This window comes from Carassius carassius, chromosome 8 (genome assembly GCF_963082965.1).
Source record: "Carassius carassius chromosome 8, fCarCar2.1, whole genome shotgun sequence".
Lineage (NCBI taxonomy): Eukaryota > Metazoa > Chordata > Actinopteri > Cypriniformes > Cyprinidae > Carassius > Carassius carassius.
The window spans coordinates 8,431,561-8,451,488 of NC_081762.1; the positions used below are offsets into that span (position 1 = coordinate 8,431,561).

General features: G+C 35.5%; 1 protein-coding gene across 1 annotated transcript; it reads left to right on the forward strand.

Moving 5' to 3' along the window:
• Positions 1-897: 897 nt before the first annotated feature.
• snx27a (sorting nexin 27a) lies at positions 898-13,247 on the forward strand. Its single transcript, XM_059555922.1, has 13 exons — positions 898-1,271; positions 6,341-6,572; positions 6,665-6,857; positions 7,875-7,939; positions 8,016-8,120; positions 8,219-8,297; positions 9,636-9,799; positions 10,182-10,271; positions 10,889-11,038; positions 11,182-11,310; positions 11,437-11,496; positions 11,581-11,629; positions 12,723-13,247. The coding sequence occupies exons 1-13, from the start codon at positions 985-987 to the stop codon at positions 12,788-12,790; spliced, it is 1,671 nt and encodes a 556-aa protein (XP_059411905.1). The 5' UTR covers positions 898-984; the 3' UTR covers positions 12,791-13,247.
• The last annotated feature ends 6,681 nt before the right edge of the window (positions 13,248-19,928 follow it).

Sequence of the window (19,928 nt, forward strand, 5' to 3'; positions counted from 1 at the left end):
AGCTCCAGTCTGGATCCAGAACACCTGAGAAGAGATGATGCTGACCCTCAGAGGACCTCAGATGATGCTAACCTTGAATCAACAAACAGAACTAACAATTATTGCTACATGTGTGACTGCATCCTATAATTACTATTAATTAATAATATTGATAGTTCATCATCTAGCTGACTACGTCTTGTATTATTATTATTATTATTATTATTTTTATGTTTCTAAAATCCTGTCAAACGTGCACAAACTACTAGCTACTACTAAATATTGTAGAAACATAATTTTCTGTAAAGTTGCTTTGTAACGATTTGTATTGTAAAAAGCGCTATACAAATAAACTTGAATTGAATTGAATTGAAAACTGAAAATGTTTGGTCAAAAGTATGACAGCTTGCCCCGACATGTGAAACATATTCTTGCCTTGAAAACATTGTTAAAATCTGAAAATAATAATAAATCTGAAAATGAAGTCAAATCTGAATCTGAGAGTGGATATTTGTATTTGTATTTCAGAATGTATGTTTACACAACTGTTTTCTTTGTTTACACAATATAAATAGGTATTTTTGGAGATTAATTAAAAATATAATGAGCTAGCTGTCTGAAACCAACGTACTATTGTAATGAATACTATTAGTGACAACTGTCCCCGGTCCCTTTTTATATTGCATTCTGTTCTGGTATCTGATGTTACTTTTTATAATTAGCTATGGTAAAATTGTATCGCTCTAGTAGTAGCTTCTACTCAACTAACTTTCATTTGTGTCTTGTAAATGTATAGCTACAGGATATCCTCTTATAATTCACCGAGACAATCTGAAAGGCTCCACAGAGGCTCTCTGGCCCCATCTAAAGACACTGGACACAGTCTGTGAGGGAAAGTGAAAGAGGTTTTGTGATGGTTGGGCGGGTCACGCGTACTGTATTTCTGGCTTGTTGTTTTGAAGGCCTACGGGAGGAGAGGGGGGTAAAAAAAAAACCGAGTTAAAGATGGCGGAAATCGAGGGAGATGAGACTGCTCGGCCCGCAGCAGCGCCCCGCGTTAACGGCTCTGGTAACCAGACCCCGACCATGGTGACCTCGGGTCCGCGTATGGTTCGGATCGTAAAGTCGGAATCGGGATACGGATTCAACGTCCGCGGTCAAGTGAGTGAAGGCGGCCAGCTGCGGAGCATTAACGGGGAGCTGTACGCTCCTCTCCAGCATGTCAGCGCCGTGTTACCCGGGGGTGCGGCGGACCGGGCCGGTATAGTGAAAGGAGACCGAATACTAGAGGTGTAAGTCTTTCATTTTCCACTTTATTACTCATTTTAGGCTAGAAATCAGCATTGCTCTGCTGTCAGTCTGTTTGACAAAGCGCACTACTGGCTTGACGTTGTTTTTATACGTTAGCCGATGGATCTGTGGACTTGTTCAAGCTTTCGTGGCCGTGCATGCCAACACATCCCTGCTAATACTGTACAATAACAGATCGTTATTATGTAAGGCTTGAGCAGATAACGCGTCCTGGGAAGTTCTCAAGCGCTGAACGGTGGTTGTGCAACAGGATCATTGCTTTGGTGTTCAATAATTGTGTGTGGCTCCGTTGAAGCTTATGTGTGGCTGGCTACATCCAGAAGAGTCTCGCGCTCGCTGACTTGTTGACACGAGACAGATGCATGATCACAACATGCTGTCATATCCATCTCTTATCACTGATGCAGCTGATAAATGCAGTTCCTGTCACGTTCGCAAACTAAACTGTGCTTGATTTTAATATAGGGTGTCCTGGCAAGTGCATAAATGATCATTTTAAAAAGTAAGCAGTCGAGTTGTGTTCAGTAAATGGCGATATAATCCACATATAATATCAAATGAGATTAGATAAAACTGGTGCATTTAAAGAAACACACATTTTACATGATATTTAGTGATAAATATCCCAATGTTTTGGCCACTTTGAGATGTCCATTTTCCTGCTTTTAATAGAGCGTCCCTTGTGTCAATTCCAACAATAATAAAAATGAATGAAATTGTATTTTATATATATATATATATATATATATATATATATATATATATATATATATATATATATATATATATATATGACACACATGTCAGTATTATATTGGCTGCCATGCTTGTTTTTGGCATGTCATGTCAACCATAAAATAATAGCCTATTTGCTTAATCTTCACCAAAGAATATATGAAAATACATAACATATGTCTGTAATTAATTAATAGAATTTTTACTATATAATAATATTTGTGTAGTGGTGTAATGCGCGATATTTATTGCATTGAGCAACTGTGTGAACCCTGAGAACAGTTTTAAGGAAGTATCTTCTTTCAGTGAATATTTTGCAGACGCTGTACATTGCATATTAATTCATAAGCTGCATTATGCATGTATAGTGCCACGCCGCTGGCCATAATTAGTCATTGGAAGTGTCACAGGTAACGTGATCAGCATTAAAAAATTAGATGTATTGGGGTCACTGTTTTATCTTATGGGAAATTCAGGAGTTGAATAAGGCTTCACAAGGGCTGTAGTCTTCATAATGTCAGTCAATAAACTCAAATGTTAGTGGTGAACTGTTGCCTTCTTCGCTCAGACCACTTTCCCCAGACACTCTTCATCACCTGAACTTGATATGCAGTGCGGTCATCTAATTTGTGTGCAGTAGATAAACTCAATGCATGTGTATGTAAACAATGAAATCCCTGTGTGTTGCACACTAGTGCCAGGAGAGTGTATTTCTATTATTATTCTGTTTTCTCTATAAAAATGATGCTGAACTATTTCATACTTCTTTTTATCGCTTATTGTTCTCTTTAAAACATAACTTTTATTCACATTGAGCATGATCTGATTCGATGTTTTCTAATTTTATCCCATGTTGACATATTACATTCACTGAAAATGTCATGAAAACATTTACCCCTCCCTGAAAGGAAGGAAATGCGAAGGGTTCTTAGGGACATGAAGGTTGTTACTTACCGAGCCTCGGTCAAGTTTACTTTAAAGGGACAACCAAGTTCACCCAAAAATAAAAGTTCTGTCATTAATTATTCACCCTCACATCGTTCCAAACCTGTAAGACCTTCGTTCATCTTCAGAACACAAATTAAGATATTTTTGATGAATTCCGAGAGCTCTCTGACCTCCCATTGACAGCAAGGATCCTTACACGATAAGTGCTCAGAAATGTAGCAAGGACAACGTTAAAATAATCCATGTGACATCAGTGGTTCAACTGTAATTTTACAAAGCTACGAGAATGATTTTTTTTTTGTGCAAAGAAAACAAAAATAACAAATTTATTCAACAATACGTCTCCTCCGCATCACCCTATAGTGCCATTTTGGAGAGTATCACATACATAAACAACGTATGCAGTGTATGTACGCTTTCATCTGAACGTAAACTATGCACTCTATTCGCGTAGGGAGGGAGTAAAGGATAGCAAAAGTTACATTTTTGGTGGACTGTCTCTTTAAATGTTGCATCTAGACCATTTTAAAGAATCTAACTAGGGATTTGGGATAATAATTGTGAACTAGATTTGATTTACTTATTTTTGTAATGTTTTAACATGATCTTGTTTCTGTCTGGATATGTTCCTAATATGTAAAAGGTTTCATCAGCCCAAGGCTGATTTCCTGAGGAACTCCTTTGAGGAAGAAGGAGTGAATTCATAAACCCAAGTTTATTTATGAGCGTTGAGCTGTTTTTCCATTTAGTGTCTCTCCAGTCCTCAGTTCAATAATATAAACATGAATACGTTTAAGAAGGAAAATAAAATTAATTTGGTGTGTTTACAATAGCCCTTATCAAGATTTCCCTTGAACAGTTAGCAGTCTGTTCACAGCCTAAAATGAGGAAGTGTACAGTAGGGAATGATTGCAGTCACTAGCTGGTCATGTGAATGTGAATGTGAATGTCATGTTACACAACAGCTTGTTCCTGTTCCAAACTCATTATTCGCCATGCTCAAGTTTTCAAGCACGTGATTTTATATGACACCTTGGCATAACAGAACATATCTTAAAAAGGACCTAACTGTTCCATTTTATGTTTTTGTGTTCGTTTTAAGCAAAGTGTTCCTATTGTACAACAATATTTTAATAATGTTGTACCCTATTGGGGATGTAAATCAGTCATTCCTGAAGAGTTTTAGATTTTTAATTTCCCTCTCCTGTTTTATATAATCAAATCATTAATGGATTTGTGTCTGTGGTAGTGTAGAAGGCTGGCCTGTCAGCTCTGTCTGCCCCATTGTGTCCCGTCATGAAATATACGGCCTCCCTCCATCTGTCTCATGGGTTATGAATTAGTGATGGTGGTAATAAGTGATGGGCAGGTGGCATGTGCTTTCTCTTTCATTGTTGGTGGGCTCATGTGCATATGCAATATGAATTCATAACTAAATGGAGATCCCAATGACCCTTAACCTTTATGAATGGATGACAGTTTATTAAGTTACAAAACTTAGGACAAGATGTATGTACAACAACTACAATACAAACAAATAGAGTAACCGAATAGGTGTAGGCTGAAGCCGATGGCTTATTACACCTACCCTATTTACAAAACAACATATACCCATCAGAAATTAAGGATAAACAATATAGTATATATATAACAATATAGTGTATATATACATACATACTGTATATATACTCATATACTGTACATACATATATAATGTGTGTTTGTTGCTTGTGTTTTTTCAATTTATGCACAACAATTATACAGAAACTTATCTTAGACAACTTTTCTTAGACATCCATGTATTTGTCAAAAATTAGGATTTTAAACTGTTTTTTGAAATAATAAATGGAATTGCTCCTCTTAAGATCATCGGTGAGACCATTCCACAAGTCGACCCCTTTTACCGAAATGGTGTTCATTTTAAAGTTTGTTTTGAACATTTGTTTTTTAAACATGTTCTCTCCTCTTAGGTTATATTTCTGTTCCCTGTTTTCAAACAAACATAGTATATTTTCCGGTAATATTTTCCTATTGACTTTGAACATAAAGACAACGGTATTCAGACTGACTAGATCGGAAAATTGTATTGCTTTAAATTTGAGGAATATTCATTATACGGTGAATGATTGACTATCCTTATTGCTTTTTTTTTTTTTTCTAAAATAAAAATAGGTTTTATGAACTGAAAAACTCTGTAAACCAGACAGCTGCAAAAAAAAAACAGAACTACAGACTTTAAAAAAAAAAAAGTTCCTTGGTGCAGATGTCCAATTAAAACTGTATGTTAAAGTGACAGTTAAACATATAAAATAAAAAAACATTTTGTCCAGTGTCATCATCCATCCATCCATCCATCTTCTACCGCTTATCCGGGGCCGGGTCGCGGGGGCAGCAGTCTAAGCAGAGAACCCCAGACTTCCCTCTCCCTAGACACTTCCTCCAGCTCTTCTGGGGGGACACCGAGGCGTTCCCAGGCCAGCCGGGAGACATAGTCTCTCCAGCGTGTCCTAGGTCTTCCCCGGGGTCTCCTCCCAGTGGGACGCGCCCGGAACACCTTCCCGGGAAGGCGTCCAGGAGGCACCCGGAACAGATGCCCGAGCCACCTCAGCTGACCCCTCTCGATGTGGAGGAGCAGCGGCTCTACTCTGAGCTCCTCCCGGGTGACTGAGCTTCTCACCCTATCTCTAAGGGATCGCCCAGCCACCCTGCGGAGAAAGCACATTTCGGCCGCCTGTATCCGGGATCTTGTCCTTTCGGTCATGACCCAAAGCTCATGACCATAGGTGAGAGTAGGAACGTAGATTGACCGGTAAATCGAGAGCTTCGCCTTGCGGCTCAGCTCTTTCTTCACCACGACAGACCGGTACATCGACCGCATTACTGCAGAAGCTGCACCGATCCATCTGTCAATCTCCCGTTCCATCCTTCCCTCACTCGTGAACAAGACCCCAAGATACTTAAACTCCTCCACTTGAGGCAGGAACTCTCCACCAACCTGAAGTGGGCAAGCCACCCTTTTCCGTGTCCCTTCACCAGTGTCATCAAACACAAATAACTTAAGTGCATTGATAATAAGAAATGTTTCTTGAGCACCAAATCAGCATATTAGAATGATTTCTGAAGGATCATGTGACACTGACGCCTGGAGTAAAGGCTGAAGATTCAACTTTGCCATCACAAAAAAAATGGCATTTTTAAAATATTAAAATAGGAAATATTTATATTTCACAATTTAGTTGTTTTGACTGTAACACAAAAGCAGCTCTAGAGGGTGTAGAGAGACTACTTTCAAAAGCATGAAATAATCTTCCGCATCTTAATTTTTCACCCCTGTAACATGACACATTTCTTTGTGTCTCTCCTGCAGTAACGGGGTGAGCGTGGAGGGGGCGACGCACAAGCAGGTGGTGGATCTGATCAGGGCTGGAGAGAGGGAGCTGGTGTTGACCGTGCTCTCTGTGCCGGCACAGGAAGCAGACGGACTTGAAGGTGGCGAGGAAAGCACTGTGCAGCCCAATTACGACTACAGCGACAAGCAGGCCGTCCCCATTTCAATCCCCACATACAAACATGTGGAACAGCACTCAGAGAAGTTTGTGGTGAGTTGTGTAGAAAGAAACGAAAGCTTTTTATTTTTTGGCTATTCGGTGTTGATAATCTTGCTGATCTGGTCTTGCTCCTCCTGTCTTAGGTGTATAATGTGTACATGTCGGGCAGACAGCTGTGCTCAAAGCGTTACAGGGAGTTCGTGATTCTTCATCAGAACCTGAAGAGAGAGTTTTCCAACTACAATTTCCCAAAGCTTCCAGGGAAATGGCCCTTTTCTCTGTCTGAACAGCAGCTGGACGCTCGCAGGAGGGGGTTGGAGGAATACATGGAGAGAGGTGAGACCGAGGACGTCAAACGTGTCAAATTAACCTCGGGCCTTTAATTCTTATGCATTATTTTTTTTTTATTACAATCATGAAAAATATGCAAGTGTTGAAAAAATAAATGCTGGTCTTGTTTGCAATGTGTCCTTGTCCTATTCACCCATATATTTATATATTTAGTCCTAATTTTTCACCCACTAAATATATTATATTGAAAACGAATTAATTTGAAACTGCATATGGGTTTTAATAAAACAAATAATATTTTAGAAATTGTTTTTATAAATAAAGTTTATAAGTAAATTTACAATAAATTTTAAATCTCTCAAACAGAAATGTAGATAATCAGCATTCTATTACCTTTATGATTTACACACAGATGTATTTACATTTACATTTATTCATTAAGCAGACGCTTTTATCCAAAGCGACTTACAGATGAGGACAGTGGAAGCAATCAAAAACAAAAAAAAGAGCAATGAAATATAAGTGCTATAACAAGTCTCAGTTTGGTTAACAGGACACCTAGCATGGGCTTTTAAATAATATTATTATATATTTGTTATTTATAAATGAATATATTTCTTTTTTATTACAGTTAGCTGCCAAGTCAAAAAGAAATTTAAAGCATAAATATATATATATGTATTTATTTTTCATCAAATATTTATATTTTATTTACATTTTTTACAACACTAGATAAATACAAAAACATATTAATAGTTCTAAAACAGTCTTCATTGTGTCTTTTCCTTTTTCCTTTTGGTGGGGACTGGGGAGTGACCTGGTTTTTTTTTTATTTTATATTTTTTAAATTTTTTGTCAGACTTTGCACTATTTATTTTTATTGCACATGATTTGTATGGCTTTGAGGGTGTTTTTGTTTTGTCCTCTCTCCACTAAGCCACTATGGAAGTGGTTTTGCATGCTTGTTTGCAGAGACTTTGTGATAGATGCATGTGCTATGAAATGCACTTCTCTCTATAAATATATATCCTGTTTTTCTCTCTGTCTGTCGATATGTCTCAGTGTGTTCAGTGCGGGTCATTGGTGAGAGTGACATTATGCAAGAATTCCTGTCTGAATCGAACGAGGTAAGTCCAGTATGTGTGTGTAAACGTAAATAGTTTTGGCCAAAAACAGCATTTCATCACGTGTCTTGTGTTAAAGAATAACAACGGCATAAGTGATGTCGAGCTACGAATAGCACTGCCTGATAAAACCACAGCCTCAGTAAGAGTCAGAAAGAATAGCACCACTGACCAGGTCTACCAGGTAAAATATCATACACCACCGTCTGACTATTCAAATATCAAATGACCTCGACAGAAGCTCATCCTAGTCATAAATCATCATTTTACCCTCTATTTCAGGCTCTTGTCATAAAGGTTGGGATGGACAGCATCATGGCCAGTTACTTTGCTCTCTTTGAAGTTATTAACCACTCGTTTGGTGAGGAATTGCTCCATTTTCCTTCAAGCATTTATGTTTTGAATCAGTTTCTGACACTTGGGTTAAACTAAACTGTGGAAATCAGTTGACCTTGTTATGAAGTCAAAAGTAATTGTATTTATGATTCTTATTAAGAGCAATTAAACTGCTATGTTGTGATACCTTCTTAATCAAACCAACAAACCTGTATTTTTGACCCAGCTGGCAAGCTCAGATAAGGTGCTGCCTAGCCTTTTTAATGAATCATGAACAGAACAAATTTAAGTGTAAATCCTTTGCAAAAACATTTCCATAGATTTACACAACACATTAGCAGAGAAAAAGTTACAAAGCTATCACAGGGTACCCTTTAAAAAGGTACTAACGTACAGAGTTACCGCTTATATGTACTTTTAAGGTATTTCTATCATGAAAACTCTTGGAAGATTTTAGATGGGGTAATCTGTCGGTTTCTGTTTGAAATAAGATTATTTTGCTAACCACACTAGCAGATTAATTTGCTTGTTCTAAACAAAGTTACTTGATTTTGACATGTTTTTTTTCTGAAAACAAGACAATAATTTTTCCTTGTCTAGAAAATCCTTCTTGATTTTAAGAATTTTTAGATATTTTGGCTGGAAACAAGACACAAAATCTAAGTAAGAAAAGCATTTTTTGCAGTGTATACAGGTGGAGCTGGGGAAGGTGGGGGATTGTACAGGAACTCTGAAAGCCTGCTGCGAAATGGTCTAGTAGATGCTCACCAGCCAATAAAATGTTTATTTGTTTATTTTTTTTTTCTGTAAATAATGCACGTGGTTATGCCACTTGATGGCTAAAACGTTTTAAATAGAAGTGTAGAAACATAACTTGCATGGGGCTTTTAAGCTTCCCACTATTCCTAGTTATACGATAGCTTTGTGTGTTGAGCTAGACTAGATCATTGAGTCACTGCATCATTTAATGAACTAGTTTGTGAACTGGGTTAGCTAATTCATAGAAAAGATCCAACTCAAAAGGCGTTTTATTTGAATAAAATTGTAAAAATATATATAATTTATTCTTTTGATGTCAAAGATTCATTTTCTGTAATATTTATTATTACTACTAATGTTGAAAACAGTTGTGCTATTTCATATTTTTGTTGAAACTGCAATACGTTTTCAGAATTCTTTGATAAATGCAAAAATATATATATAATTAGAGTATTAATTTATTACTTTCCAAAAAAAAAACTTCTTGACCCCAAATTTTCAAGGTTTCAAGATTTTCAGTGAATTACAAGATTTAATTTTGTTCATCATACAAAGCCGCTGACTAAACTGTTCTGAAAATCTCTCTTTTTTTCTGTGCTGTCAGTGCGCAAATTGGCTCCTAATGAGTTCCCGCACAAGCTCTATGTTCAGAACTACACCTCTGCCGTGCCTGGGACGTGTCTCACAATGCGGAAGTGGCTCTTCAGCACACAGGAAGAGGAACTGCTGCGGGACAACCCTCTTGGCCTTCACTACTGCTTCCATCAGGTCAGTCCCAATGGCTTTAACCAATGCTTTATTGTCACTTCTCTCCTTCGTTGCAAATTAAATTAATATAGGGTCTCCAGACTTTTAAAACGTTCATGACGGACTCTTTGAGACTAAAACAATGAGGACAAACACATTACAATAAATTCAGCCCATAAACAGCACAGTTGGACTTTGTACAGCTAGCAAGGTTTCTTGTAAATGTCTCACCTGCTCATTTACATTTTATTCAGCATATTTGTATAGCTGAAGTCATATAAAGTGCCTCTAAAACAAATTCATGGTTTTTATTCAAACAGCTATTCAGCTTAGCCTCATATAATCATATCAGTCAGAGCTGGTCATCTTTCACAATTTTTTTTTTTTTTTTTTTTTTTTTCAGGCACAGGATGATGTGAAGAAGGGATTCATTAAAGCAGAGGATAAAGCGTACCAGCTGCAAAAACTAGCAGAACAGAGAAAGATGACAACGGTCTCTCATACTTTATCCATCATAAAATGCTGCATAGAAATGCTATTTATCTTTTTGTTAACCTGGCATCAGGCCACGCTTCACCTCAAAATCAAATAAAAATTATAATAAAATAAAATCACAAATTAAAACATTTTGCAGGCAGTTTATTTTCATTTAAAAATTCAAATTAAAGCATAAAAAACGTTCTCATTAATGTAAAAATACATATAATATGGCACAAAATGGCACAAAGTATTGTTTATACACTATTTCAGTTTTTATTGATATTTTGAATTTTCAAAAAAAAAAAGTTCTAGTAATTCAATGTTTTTGTAATTTTTAGTTAAGTATTTTACATTTATTAATTGTTATTGAGTAATTGTAGGACTACATCTAATTAATTTTCTTAATTTAAATGTAACAAATTATAATAATGTATAAAATGTAGAGATAGTTTTATTTTAGTTAACAACACTAGGTACAAAACATGTTCGTTTTTTTTGTTTTGTTTTTTTTAATGAGTGAATGTGACCTAGACACTTGTTTTTTGTCACAAAGCACAATCAATTAATAACATGGGAAAAGATGTTGGTTTTAACATACAATAAACAATTGTGTGTGCTTGTGTTTTTCAGTATCTGAGTCTTTTGCGCTCATGTGAGGGATATAACGAGGTGATGTTCCCTCACTGTGCATGTGACTCACGGAGGAAAGGTCATGTGATCACAGCCATCAGTATGAAGCATTTCAAACTGCACGCCTGCACAGAGGACGGCACTCTTGAGGTGGGCAAATGATGCTCAGTATGGACAGTTTTTAGACCTAGAATGTTTTATTTGCCTCTGTACATATTAAAGCATATCACCAAATTGTGTGAGAACGTGTTTGGTTTGCTTGCCCCTTGTAATAGTTTATCTGTGACTCACAGAATCAGGTGATCGTTTTCGAATGGTCAGAGATGCAGAGATGGGACACCGATGAAGAGGGAATGGCCTTCTGTTTTGAATATGTGCGTGGAGAAAAGAAACCTCGCTGGGTCAAAATATTCACTCCTTATGTAAGTCACCCAAACATTAGAATTAGAGCTTTATTATTTACCCGCTGAATTTATGTTTATGATTATGTAGAACATTTTGAACAGAAATAATCCCTGAATTGTGTGTGCCTGTGTTCCCTTCTCCAGTTTAACTACATGCACGAGTGCTTTGAGAGGATTTTCTGTGAGCTCAAATGGAGGAAAGAGGTATTAATAACTTGCATTATAACTTGAGTTTCTTTACCTTTCTTGTCATTTGTTATTAATGAGTTTCTTTTTGATATGTTAAAGGTTGAAGACGAGGCCTCTGACAAAGGCAATAAAAACTGTAGTAATAATGGTAAGGAAACCTTTTGCCCTCATTTTATCACACACACACACGTTAATGGGATTTTTCTGAGTGTACTCATGTGACCATACTCACACTTAAACCCGAAATGCTGGTTCAGTCTTACCACACTACCTTGAAGTATCAAGTACAGAGTCACATGTCAGTGCATAGAATGAACGCTGCACCTTCTCGAAAGATCACATAATGGAAATGTATTCCTTTATTATGTAAAACAAAATGCAGGAAATGGATTTATTCAGCACTGTAGGCTAGCACTGATTGGAAATACTCCAGCAAATATGCTTTTGATTATTGAACACTGGTTTATTCATTGACCGAATAATAAATTGGCATATTTTAATTGTGCTTGTGCTGCAACAGAAGTGAATATGTGAAATTAATTATACAATAAATGTTTTTCTGTACTACATTTATAATAATAGATTTATATCAATTTAATAATTTGATAATATATTCATTTAATTTTATATAAATTTAAATATAAAGAATTATATCTTTAATTATAAAATTATATATTTCAATGTAAAAATAATTATAAGTAACTTAAGTATATAATGTATGTACAAATATTTTTAAATATAAAGGTTATTTAATACATTTTATATATGACAATAAATATATATATATATATATATATATATATATATATTTAAATCAATATCTTTTTATATGAAGTATATTATATATTAAATAATCTTTCCATTTAAAAATGTTTATATAATCTATCAAAATTATAATGTGAATGTACATATATATTTGTAAATATGAAGGTTATTTAATACATTTTGTGATACATTATCATTTATCATAAATATAAAATATATTTATAAGTGCTTAAAAATATAGTTATATAATTCAAATTTTTTTTAAATGTAAAAAATATATTCATAATTTTTTATTATTAAAATTAAAATACATATTTTATTTATTTTATGTATTTATTTTTAAACATTTATATACAGTATAACGGATGTCTTCTATCATTGGAGTGTAGATGTGATTATAAACTTGGTGGGAAAGCAGAATTTAAAAAATTCTATTAATTGTTCAGTAAAGCTAATGAAACGATTCTGTACTGCAGATTACCTCTCGCCACTGGAGCAGCAGAAGGGATGGCGCCACCTAGGGGGCGAGATTGCCACTTCCTAAAACTCCCCTCTAGAGCCCCTGTGGAACTGCGCTGGATCATCACACTAAAGCAGACCATAATGACCATCTTACCACGGCAACACCCTAGCGACGCCATACCAACCATGTTTCCCACGGAGACAAAAGTGTGCCTTTCAGATGCAGAGCGTTCAAAATGACAACAACGCCAACGCAAAATGCCATCATCGTGGCAAAGCAGACGCATAACTATCGCCACGGGGATGTTTCGCACCAATGGGTTCTGCTGTCATTTCATCAATAGATACTTTGAACTCGCATAAGTACATGTAAAATAACACATAGGACCAGACCTAAAGATCTTCCACGCCATCGGTTTAGGAGGCACGCTCTTCTGTAAGTCTACTTTAGAGCACTGTTATCACCGCAGTAAAGTCACAAATGACCACTTTGTGATTTGAACAACAGGCGCTATCGAAAAAAATCAGTATATATGGGAGGGGGGAGTCTTGCCTTAAAATAAATTTGTGTAGCAAGGTCACCGTAATACGGGATCTTTCTAAAATGATATTGTTATGGCATTATTGCTTAATTTTCCCAGTATTGCTGAACTAAAATGAGTTTATTTTCATCTTATTTCCCATTTGAGGAGTTAACAAGTGTGTGGGAGCAGTGAGAAGTGTGTGTGTGTGTGGAGTGACAGGACCGTGTTTATGGACAGTTGTAGTTTATATAAGCGACCTGAAGGGGGCCCCAGCATCAAACACAAGCTGTGCTCAGGATACAGTTGTGTTTGTTCAGTTTATTTATTGGTCTCAGAGGAAACATCATGGAGTCTTCATCGGAGTTGGTTTTAGTGTTATTTATTGTTTAAGACTGCAGAGGCTTCCCTTGCTCAGTCGTAGAGACTACAGCTCCACACCGTACCTGCTGACAGAATCTGAAGTGGAAAAACGAGAGATAGATTGAGAATATCAGAATAGTTTTCACAGTGTTTCTTCTCTTATATGGTTTGAGAAAAAAGAACTGAGGCAGCTGGCAATTGCTTTCAAATTCATTTACAAATTCCCCACCGAATGTGAAAATAACAGCCATTTCGTTTTTCAAAGTGGTCTATATTTTTCTCTTTTTTTTTTACGCATAAGTAGAGAACCAGAGATTGAAATATAGTATAGGCAAAAAGATGGGTCTCACTCGTCACAGGAACAGGCACATTTTGACCATTTTCTTAAAGGAATAGCTCACCTAAAATGAAAATGTACTCACTCTCAGTTCGTTTCTTCTTCACTTTACACTTCACAAGATGTAAATTGATGGACTGGAGTTTTGTGGATTATTATAAGGTTTTTATCAGCTGTTTGCACTCTCATTTTGATGGCACCCATTCACTGCAGAGGATCCACTGGTGAGCAAGTGATGCGATGCTTAATTTCTCCCAAACTCATTTACATTTTGGATTGCCTGAGGGTGAGTAAATATTCATCAAATGTTTATTTTGGGGTGAACTGTTACTTTAACAGACAAAAGCTTTGCATTCCAGCACAATACAGTGATAAATCCGCTTATCCTCATCCAAATAATTAAGCCACCTTGGCTATGATACCCTGATCAATAAATGAGTTTGTTATATGTGTGTGTGAGTGTGTGTTCTGTATCAGATTGCTCTCTGGTTAGAGTAAAGGCTCCTATTATAGCAGCACAGTAGCATCTGTGGTCTAAGCATATTTACAAAACATCATTTGGTGTCTTCAGTCCTGATTATTTCTGTATTTGATTAGCTCAGCCAGTTTATCAATGTGAATGAAGAAAAAAAACAAGACCTATGTGTGTTAGCTGTGTGTGTAATTTGTCTTTTCGTCAGGAGTGCAGGTGCAACACTTTTTGTGTCAAATGTCAAAAGTGTTCCACCTTGTAATGTTCACCAGCGCGATAAAATATTAATTGTTTGGTCAGTGTTTCTTATTTTGTGTCAATGTGCCAGGGGGAAAAAAAAGAATATGAATGTACCAGAATGTATTTATAACATGGATGATGATTATTAGCGTTTCTTGAACATTAACTTGAACTGCAACCATTTAAGATCATCATAATGCTTCAGTTTAAAACTTAAGACACTAACCAGCTTTTAACCTTCCACTGAGTGTTTTCTTAACATTAGGCCCACCTTGAAAGTATTATTAATGTTTTAAGTGTTTTCCCTAAAATTGTTGTGTCGGGACGATTACTGAAGTTTAATGGCTATATGTCTTTGTTCTGCGCTTCTTCTGTACATTTGACTGCTTATGTGTAATACTTACAGAGTCTTTGAAGCTTTTCTGACTGAAAACATTAATTTATTTTTCTGCTGAATCAAGGGGATTGAAACCAGGCCTTTGCTGTGGTGAGTTTAGAAAGGGGCTTTGTATTGAAAGAGATATAATGCATACGTGAAGGAGATGCAGGCATGCATTATTATATATTGCCTAGATAATGGCATAAATTAACAACGTCGGGATACAATAGTTTTATATCTGAAATGTGTGAAGGTTAAACTAACCAGAGTTATAAAACATGAAGAAAAAAAACTTTGAAGAAACATCATGTAGGTTAAAACATTGTAACATACTATTTTAAATAAAATGAAGAAAAAAAGTTCGTGCGTTGTTTTTTTTTTTCTTTACGTTTTCTTCTTACGTTGTAGGTTTTGGAAACAATCTGACCGCTACCCTCTTAACCAATCAGGAATGTTTGAGGCTGTTCTCTGCCAATAGCGTTAGTCTGGGGCGGGTCTACTCGTCATCTTGGCCAATAGAAAATAAGCATATGAAATTCGATTTAGAGACGCAATTAGTTTGTAGTTTGGTTCTGATAATGTCGCACAAATCGCTCACAGCTGTTACTTTTGATTACTGTTCACCCTTATCTTCTCAACAACACTTTTCAGACTTAAAAACAGGAACATAGCCTACACTGCACTTAATCGTAAGGTATGTCATATCTGTTAATGCAACATTTCATACTATAGACTCTGAAATATGTTTGTTAAAGTCAAATGACCTGAAAAGATAGTTAGCCTATGTATGCTTCAGGACAACATAGCACCTTTAAGAATTATTTCTTTCTAATAAACAATGAAATAATACAAGAAAACATAATTTCATAAAGAAATCATCCTGTATTCATAGCAATCTCATTGCTGTGATCCTGCTGTATAATTGCCTTCGGAATTAAATACCAACTTATACCCTTGTCTTTCATGCGCATTGCATTCACTTGGGAAATAATTTGCCTCAAGCCAGCTAAATATTTGAATGAAATTCCATTTATTTATTATCACAAGAACTCCAGGGATTTAACTAGAGAATTTAGCCACACTTAAAGCACGCGCCTGCCTGAACGTTAATATGAACAGAGGGTGCAGCAGGCAGATATGTTTCAGAAGACCAATTAATATATCATACAAAAAACAGCTTTCAGCAGATAAAAGACAAGGCTGGAACTAGTGCATCATATTACAGTACATATTTGTGCTGTTAACTGAATATTAATAGCTCATCTAGACTAAGTTAAGTGTAAATGACCAATGCAAAATTATTGTACTGTTATCCGGAGGCAAAAATGAGTAACAAATAAATTAATAAATGGACACATAAACGTGTTAAGTTTAAATTATGTGTGAATAAGAAGTATACAAAAGGATACAAAAGATATTAAACAAACACATTGATGCACGAAATTGGTTACCTGAGAAAACCATTAAATATATTAGAAAGACATGAGAGTGAGAATAATTTTGTTTCTTTATGGAAATATTATCCTGGTTAAGCGAAACTATTAAGTATGCAGGTTATTATAATTATAATGGGGTTATTAAACAAAAAAATAAAAAACTATAAATAACTGTTAAACTAAAACAATATACTGAAAATATTATTTTATTTATGCTAGTTGCTCACAATTCAAACTTTTCTACTTCATGTATAATTATATGTTATTAATAGTCAAGCTCTTTTTCCAATTTAGTATGTACCTTGAGTCTTCATAAACAAATGATTCATGAGCTAGAATAGTTTTTTTTTTTTTTTTATTATTGAATAAAACAAACACAGTATGGACAGTGTAGCCTGACTCAGTTTGGGTGACTCTGACTCATACCAAAGTCCCTTTAAGGTAGGGTGACCATATGAGCCATTTTCCCAGGATGCGTCCTTGCCAGGATTTTTATATTGCCTAAAATATCCAGATTTTGGCTGTTTGTGCTGTGCAGATCTATCATTGTATGACATTCATAAGAGCTATAGAGAGCAGAGCAGACGGCTCCTTATGCATTAAAATCACTCTCTTGGTACTTTGGTGTCAGACAATGATCGGTGCGCAGTGACACTTCGTTGAATGAACGAACAAACACCTAACATGTACGTGTGTTTGCATTGCTTTGATCATTCTCTGTAGATCTCATCTTCTCACACTCTATGATTGGTTGATTATGTACCATACCTGCATGTTATTGGTCAAACTACTTTGGATGTTTTAGGTAATATAGAAATCCTGGCAAGGACGCGTCCTGGGAAAATGGCTCATATGGTCACCCTACTTTAAGGTATTCTATAGTCCTTGCTCATACTGAATTTAGTTTCTGATTCACTTATTTCTGACAGATTGTCCATACGACAATGATTGAAATAGCTGATCTTAAGCATTACATTATATTTTACACTATAACCCATGGTGTGCACATAAACATAGGTACTTAAGAGACTTTAGCATGCTCCGCCCTCTATTTACATACATAATTACATCATCATAAAAGCACTGTAAAGTTAAAAGAGATCGAGATTGTAATAAATTGACATTGCAGGTTCGAAGGATGAAGCTGTCCCCGGGGTTAGAGGGAATCAATACTGCTCTAAACTGCAACGACCTGCAGAGGTCAAACTGGATGAAGTGTTGGTCCGCTTTACCTCGGATCTCAGCTGTCTGAAGAGTGCATGTGTGTCTTTGCCTGTAAGTGGTTGATGCTTGAACGATTTGAGTCTGAAGGAGGGACACTTAAGAGAGTGCAGTGGTCTCGTAGGGCCACTTGTGGTCAATCCGCTGGACTGAAGGTGTTTTAGTGACCCAAATCAGTGCTAACAAATGCTCCCATGAGACTGCCATGAAAAAAAAGAAACACTCATTAATCCAGGAAGCATTGTCGCATTTTTATTTTATTGCTTTTACATGCTACAGTGGTGTTTGCTTTTGCTTTTCCATAGGGATTTTAATAATAATAATGAAAACATTATTAATAAAGAAAACATTATTAATAATAACGTTTATATTTTAAAAATGTTATTATTATTATGTTAACATGTAACAAGTTTAACATTTTAAAATAATATTATTATAATTAATATATAATAATTATATATAATAATAGTAATGATACTGTTACATATAAGAGGTGTACATATTAAAGTTATGTTATTACTTATAATTATTATTTTAACATGAAAAGGTTCACACTGTAATGTATTATTGTAATTAATAATTCTTATAACATTTTCATTATTATACTTTTATTGTTATTACATGTAAAGGTTCACATTGTAAAGTATGAATAATTATTTTGTTTATTATAATGGAAAACCTTTACAGTTTAAATGATTATTATTACTATTATTAATAAATATTATTATGATGATAACATGTAAAATGTTTTCATTATTATTTTTACTACTATTATTAAATGTAAAAAAATGACAAATAAAAGCTTAAATTAAACTTTACCTAATTTGATCAGATATAATCATAGGATCAACATTTAATAAATATTCTGTTCTTTAATAACAGAATAATAATAATTATACAAATAATATTTTCACATTTATAATGTTTAAACCACATAAATCATAATTGGGGGCTAAAGCATTAAAAAGTTTGAAAACCCCTGACCTACAGGACACTTGTAAAATTCTCTCACTTACTCATCTTTATGCATTCCTTCCACATTAATTTACAGACCTGCATCTTTATATCGTTTTATTTTTCCCTTCCTCTCACTCCCTCCCTCTCCCTCTCCCTTGTCATTATTATCGACCGTGCCCATCTTGCCCCGTTAATTAAAAGCCATTGATCGTCAGCTGCACGCCTGCAATATTGTGGACGGTGTCACAGGAAGAGACATTCAGAGATCAGCCGATATGTGTTTGTGTGTCAGTGCCTTTAAGAGGGACAATGAATGACACTGAAAAAAAAGAACAGACAAATAATTAGAGTAAATAAATATTCATGCTTCTTCAAATATGGCTGCCTTTCTTGAGAGCAGATTGCTTGTTATCAACATGCTTCCACCCTGTTCCACCCTCTTACCTGATAAAGACACATTTATCTGATTTTAAATGGACTTTATGCATTTAAGGCTCATCAAGGATTTAATTTCAAACTTTGTTGCATCATTTTGAGCCCTCATTCCCACTTTCAGTACACATAGTTATATAGTTATAAATCATATAGATCTTTACAGTTACATTCTCCTCTTTATTTCTGACACACTGAGAAGCCAATCTATCAATCTAATAACCACAATGTCGTCATTCATGCTCAAATCCACAATGGTTTTACCTTCACACAAGACTAGCTCTGTCCTTCTCCGGCTCATACACACAATCATCAACTCTGGCATATCTCTGTGCCATCATCTTTATTTGCCACACACACACACACACACACACACTTATTCCCCTATATCCTCTTTTTCTCCATCTGAGTGAGCACGGTAAATCTGGACAAGTCAATGTGCCAGCGCAGCACATTCACGGAGAGAGGCGAGTGAATTACTCTGGCAGACGAGCCATGGCTGCCGCAGTAATGGCAGACACACGCAATCTTTATTCATCAATGCAATGACTGAGAGCCATAGTGCATGTTGGGATAGGAAATTGAGCTATATAGAATTTCTTAAATGCTCAACTCTGTGGGGATGTATTATCATAATGTTGTCAAAACTGCAATGGACATTTACTTTCCTAAAACAGCATTTGTAGCCCAGCACTCAATCTTCAGCATTTTGGTTCGAAACTGTATTATAAGAAAACAGAAATTTGTGAATGAAAGTTGATGTAGTTTAACAGCTCAAATCATAATCGTAGAAACTTCTTTACTCCCATCAATCGCAAAATTACATAAAGTCACATAAGTTTTAGTGAATTTGACAACCTTT

Coding starts and splice junctions, on each gene's coding strand:
- snx27a (XM_059555922.1), top strand. CDS start 985: ATGGCGGAAATCGAGGGAGATGAGACTGCTCGGCCCGCAGCAGCGCCC. Junction 8,121..8,218: donor CCACTGACCAGGTCTACCAG/GTAAAATATCAT, acceptor CCTCTATTTCAG/GCTCTTGTCATAAAGGTTGG. Junction 11,630..12,722: donor TAAAAACTGTAGTAATAATG/GTAAGGAAACCT, acceptor TCTGTACTGCAG/ATTACCTCTCGCCACTGGAG.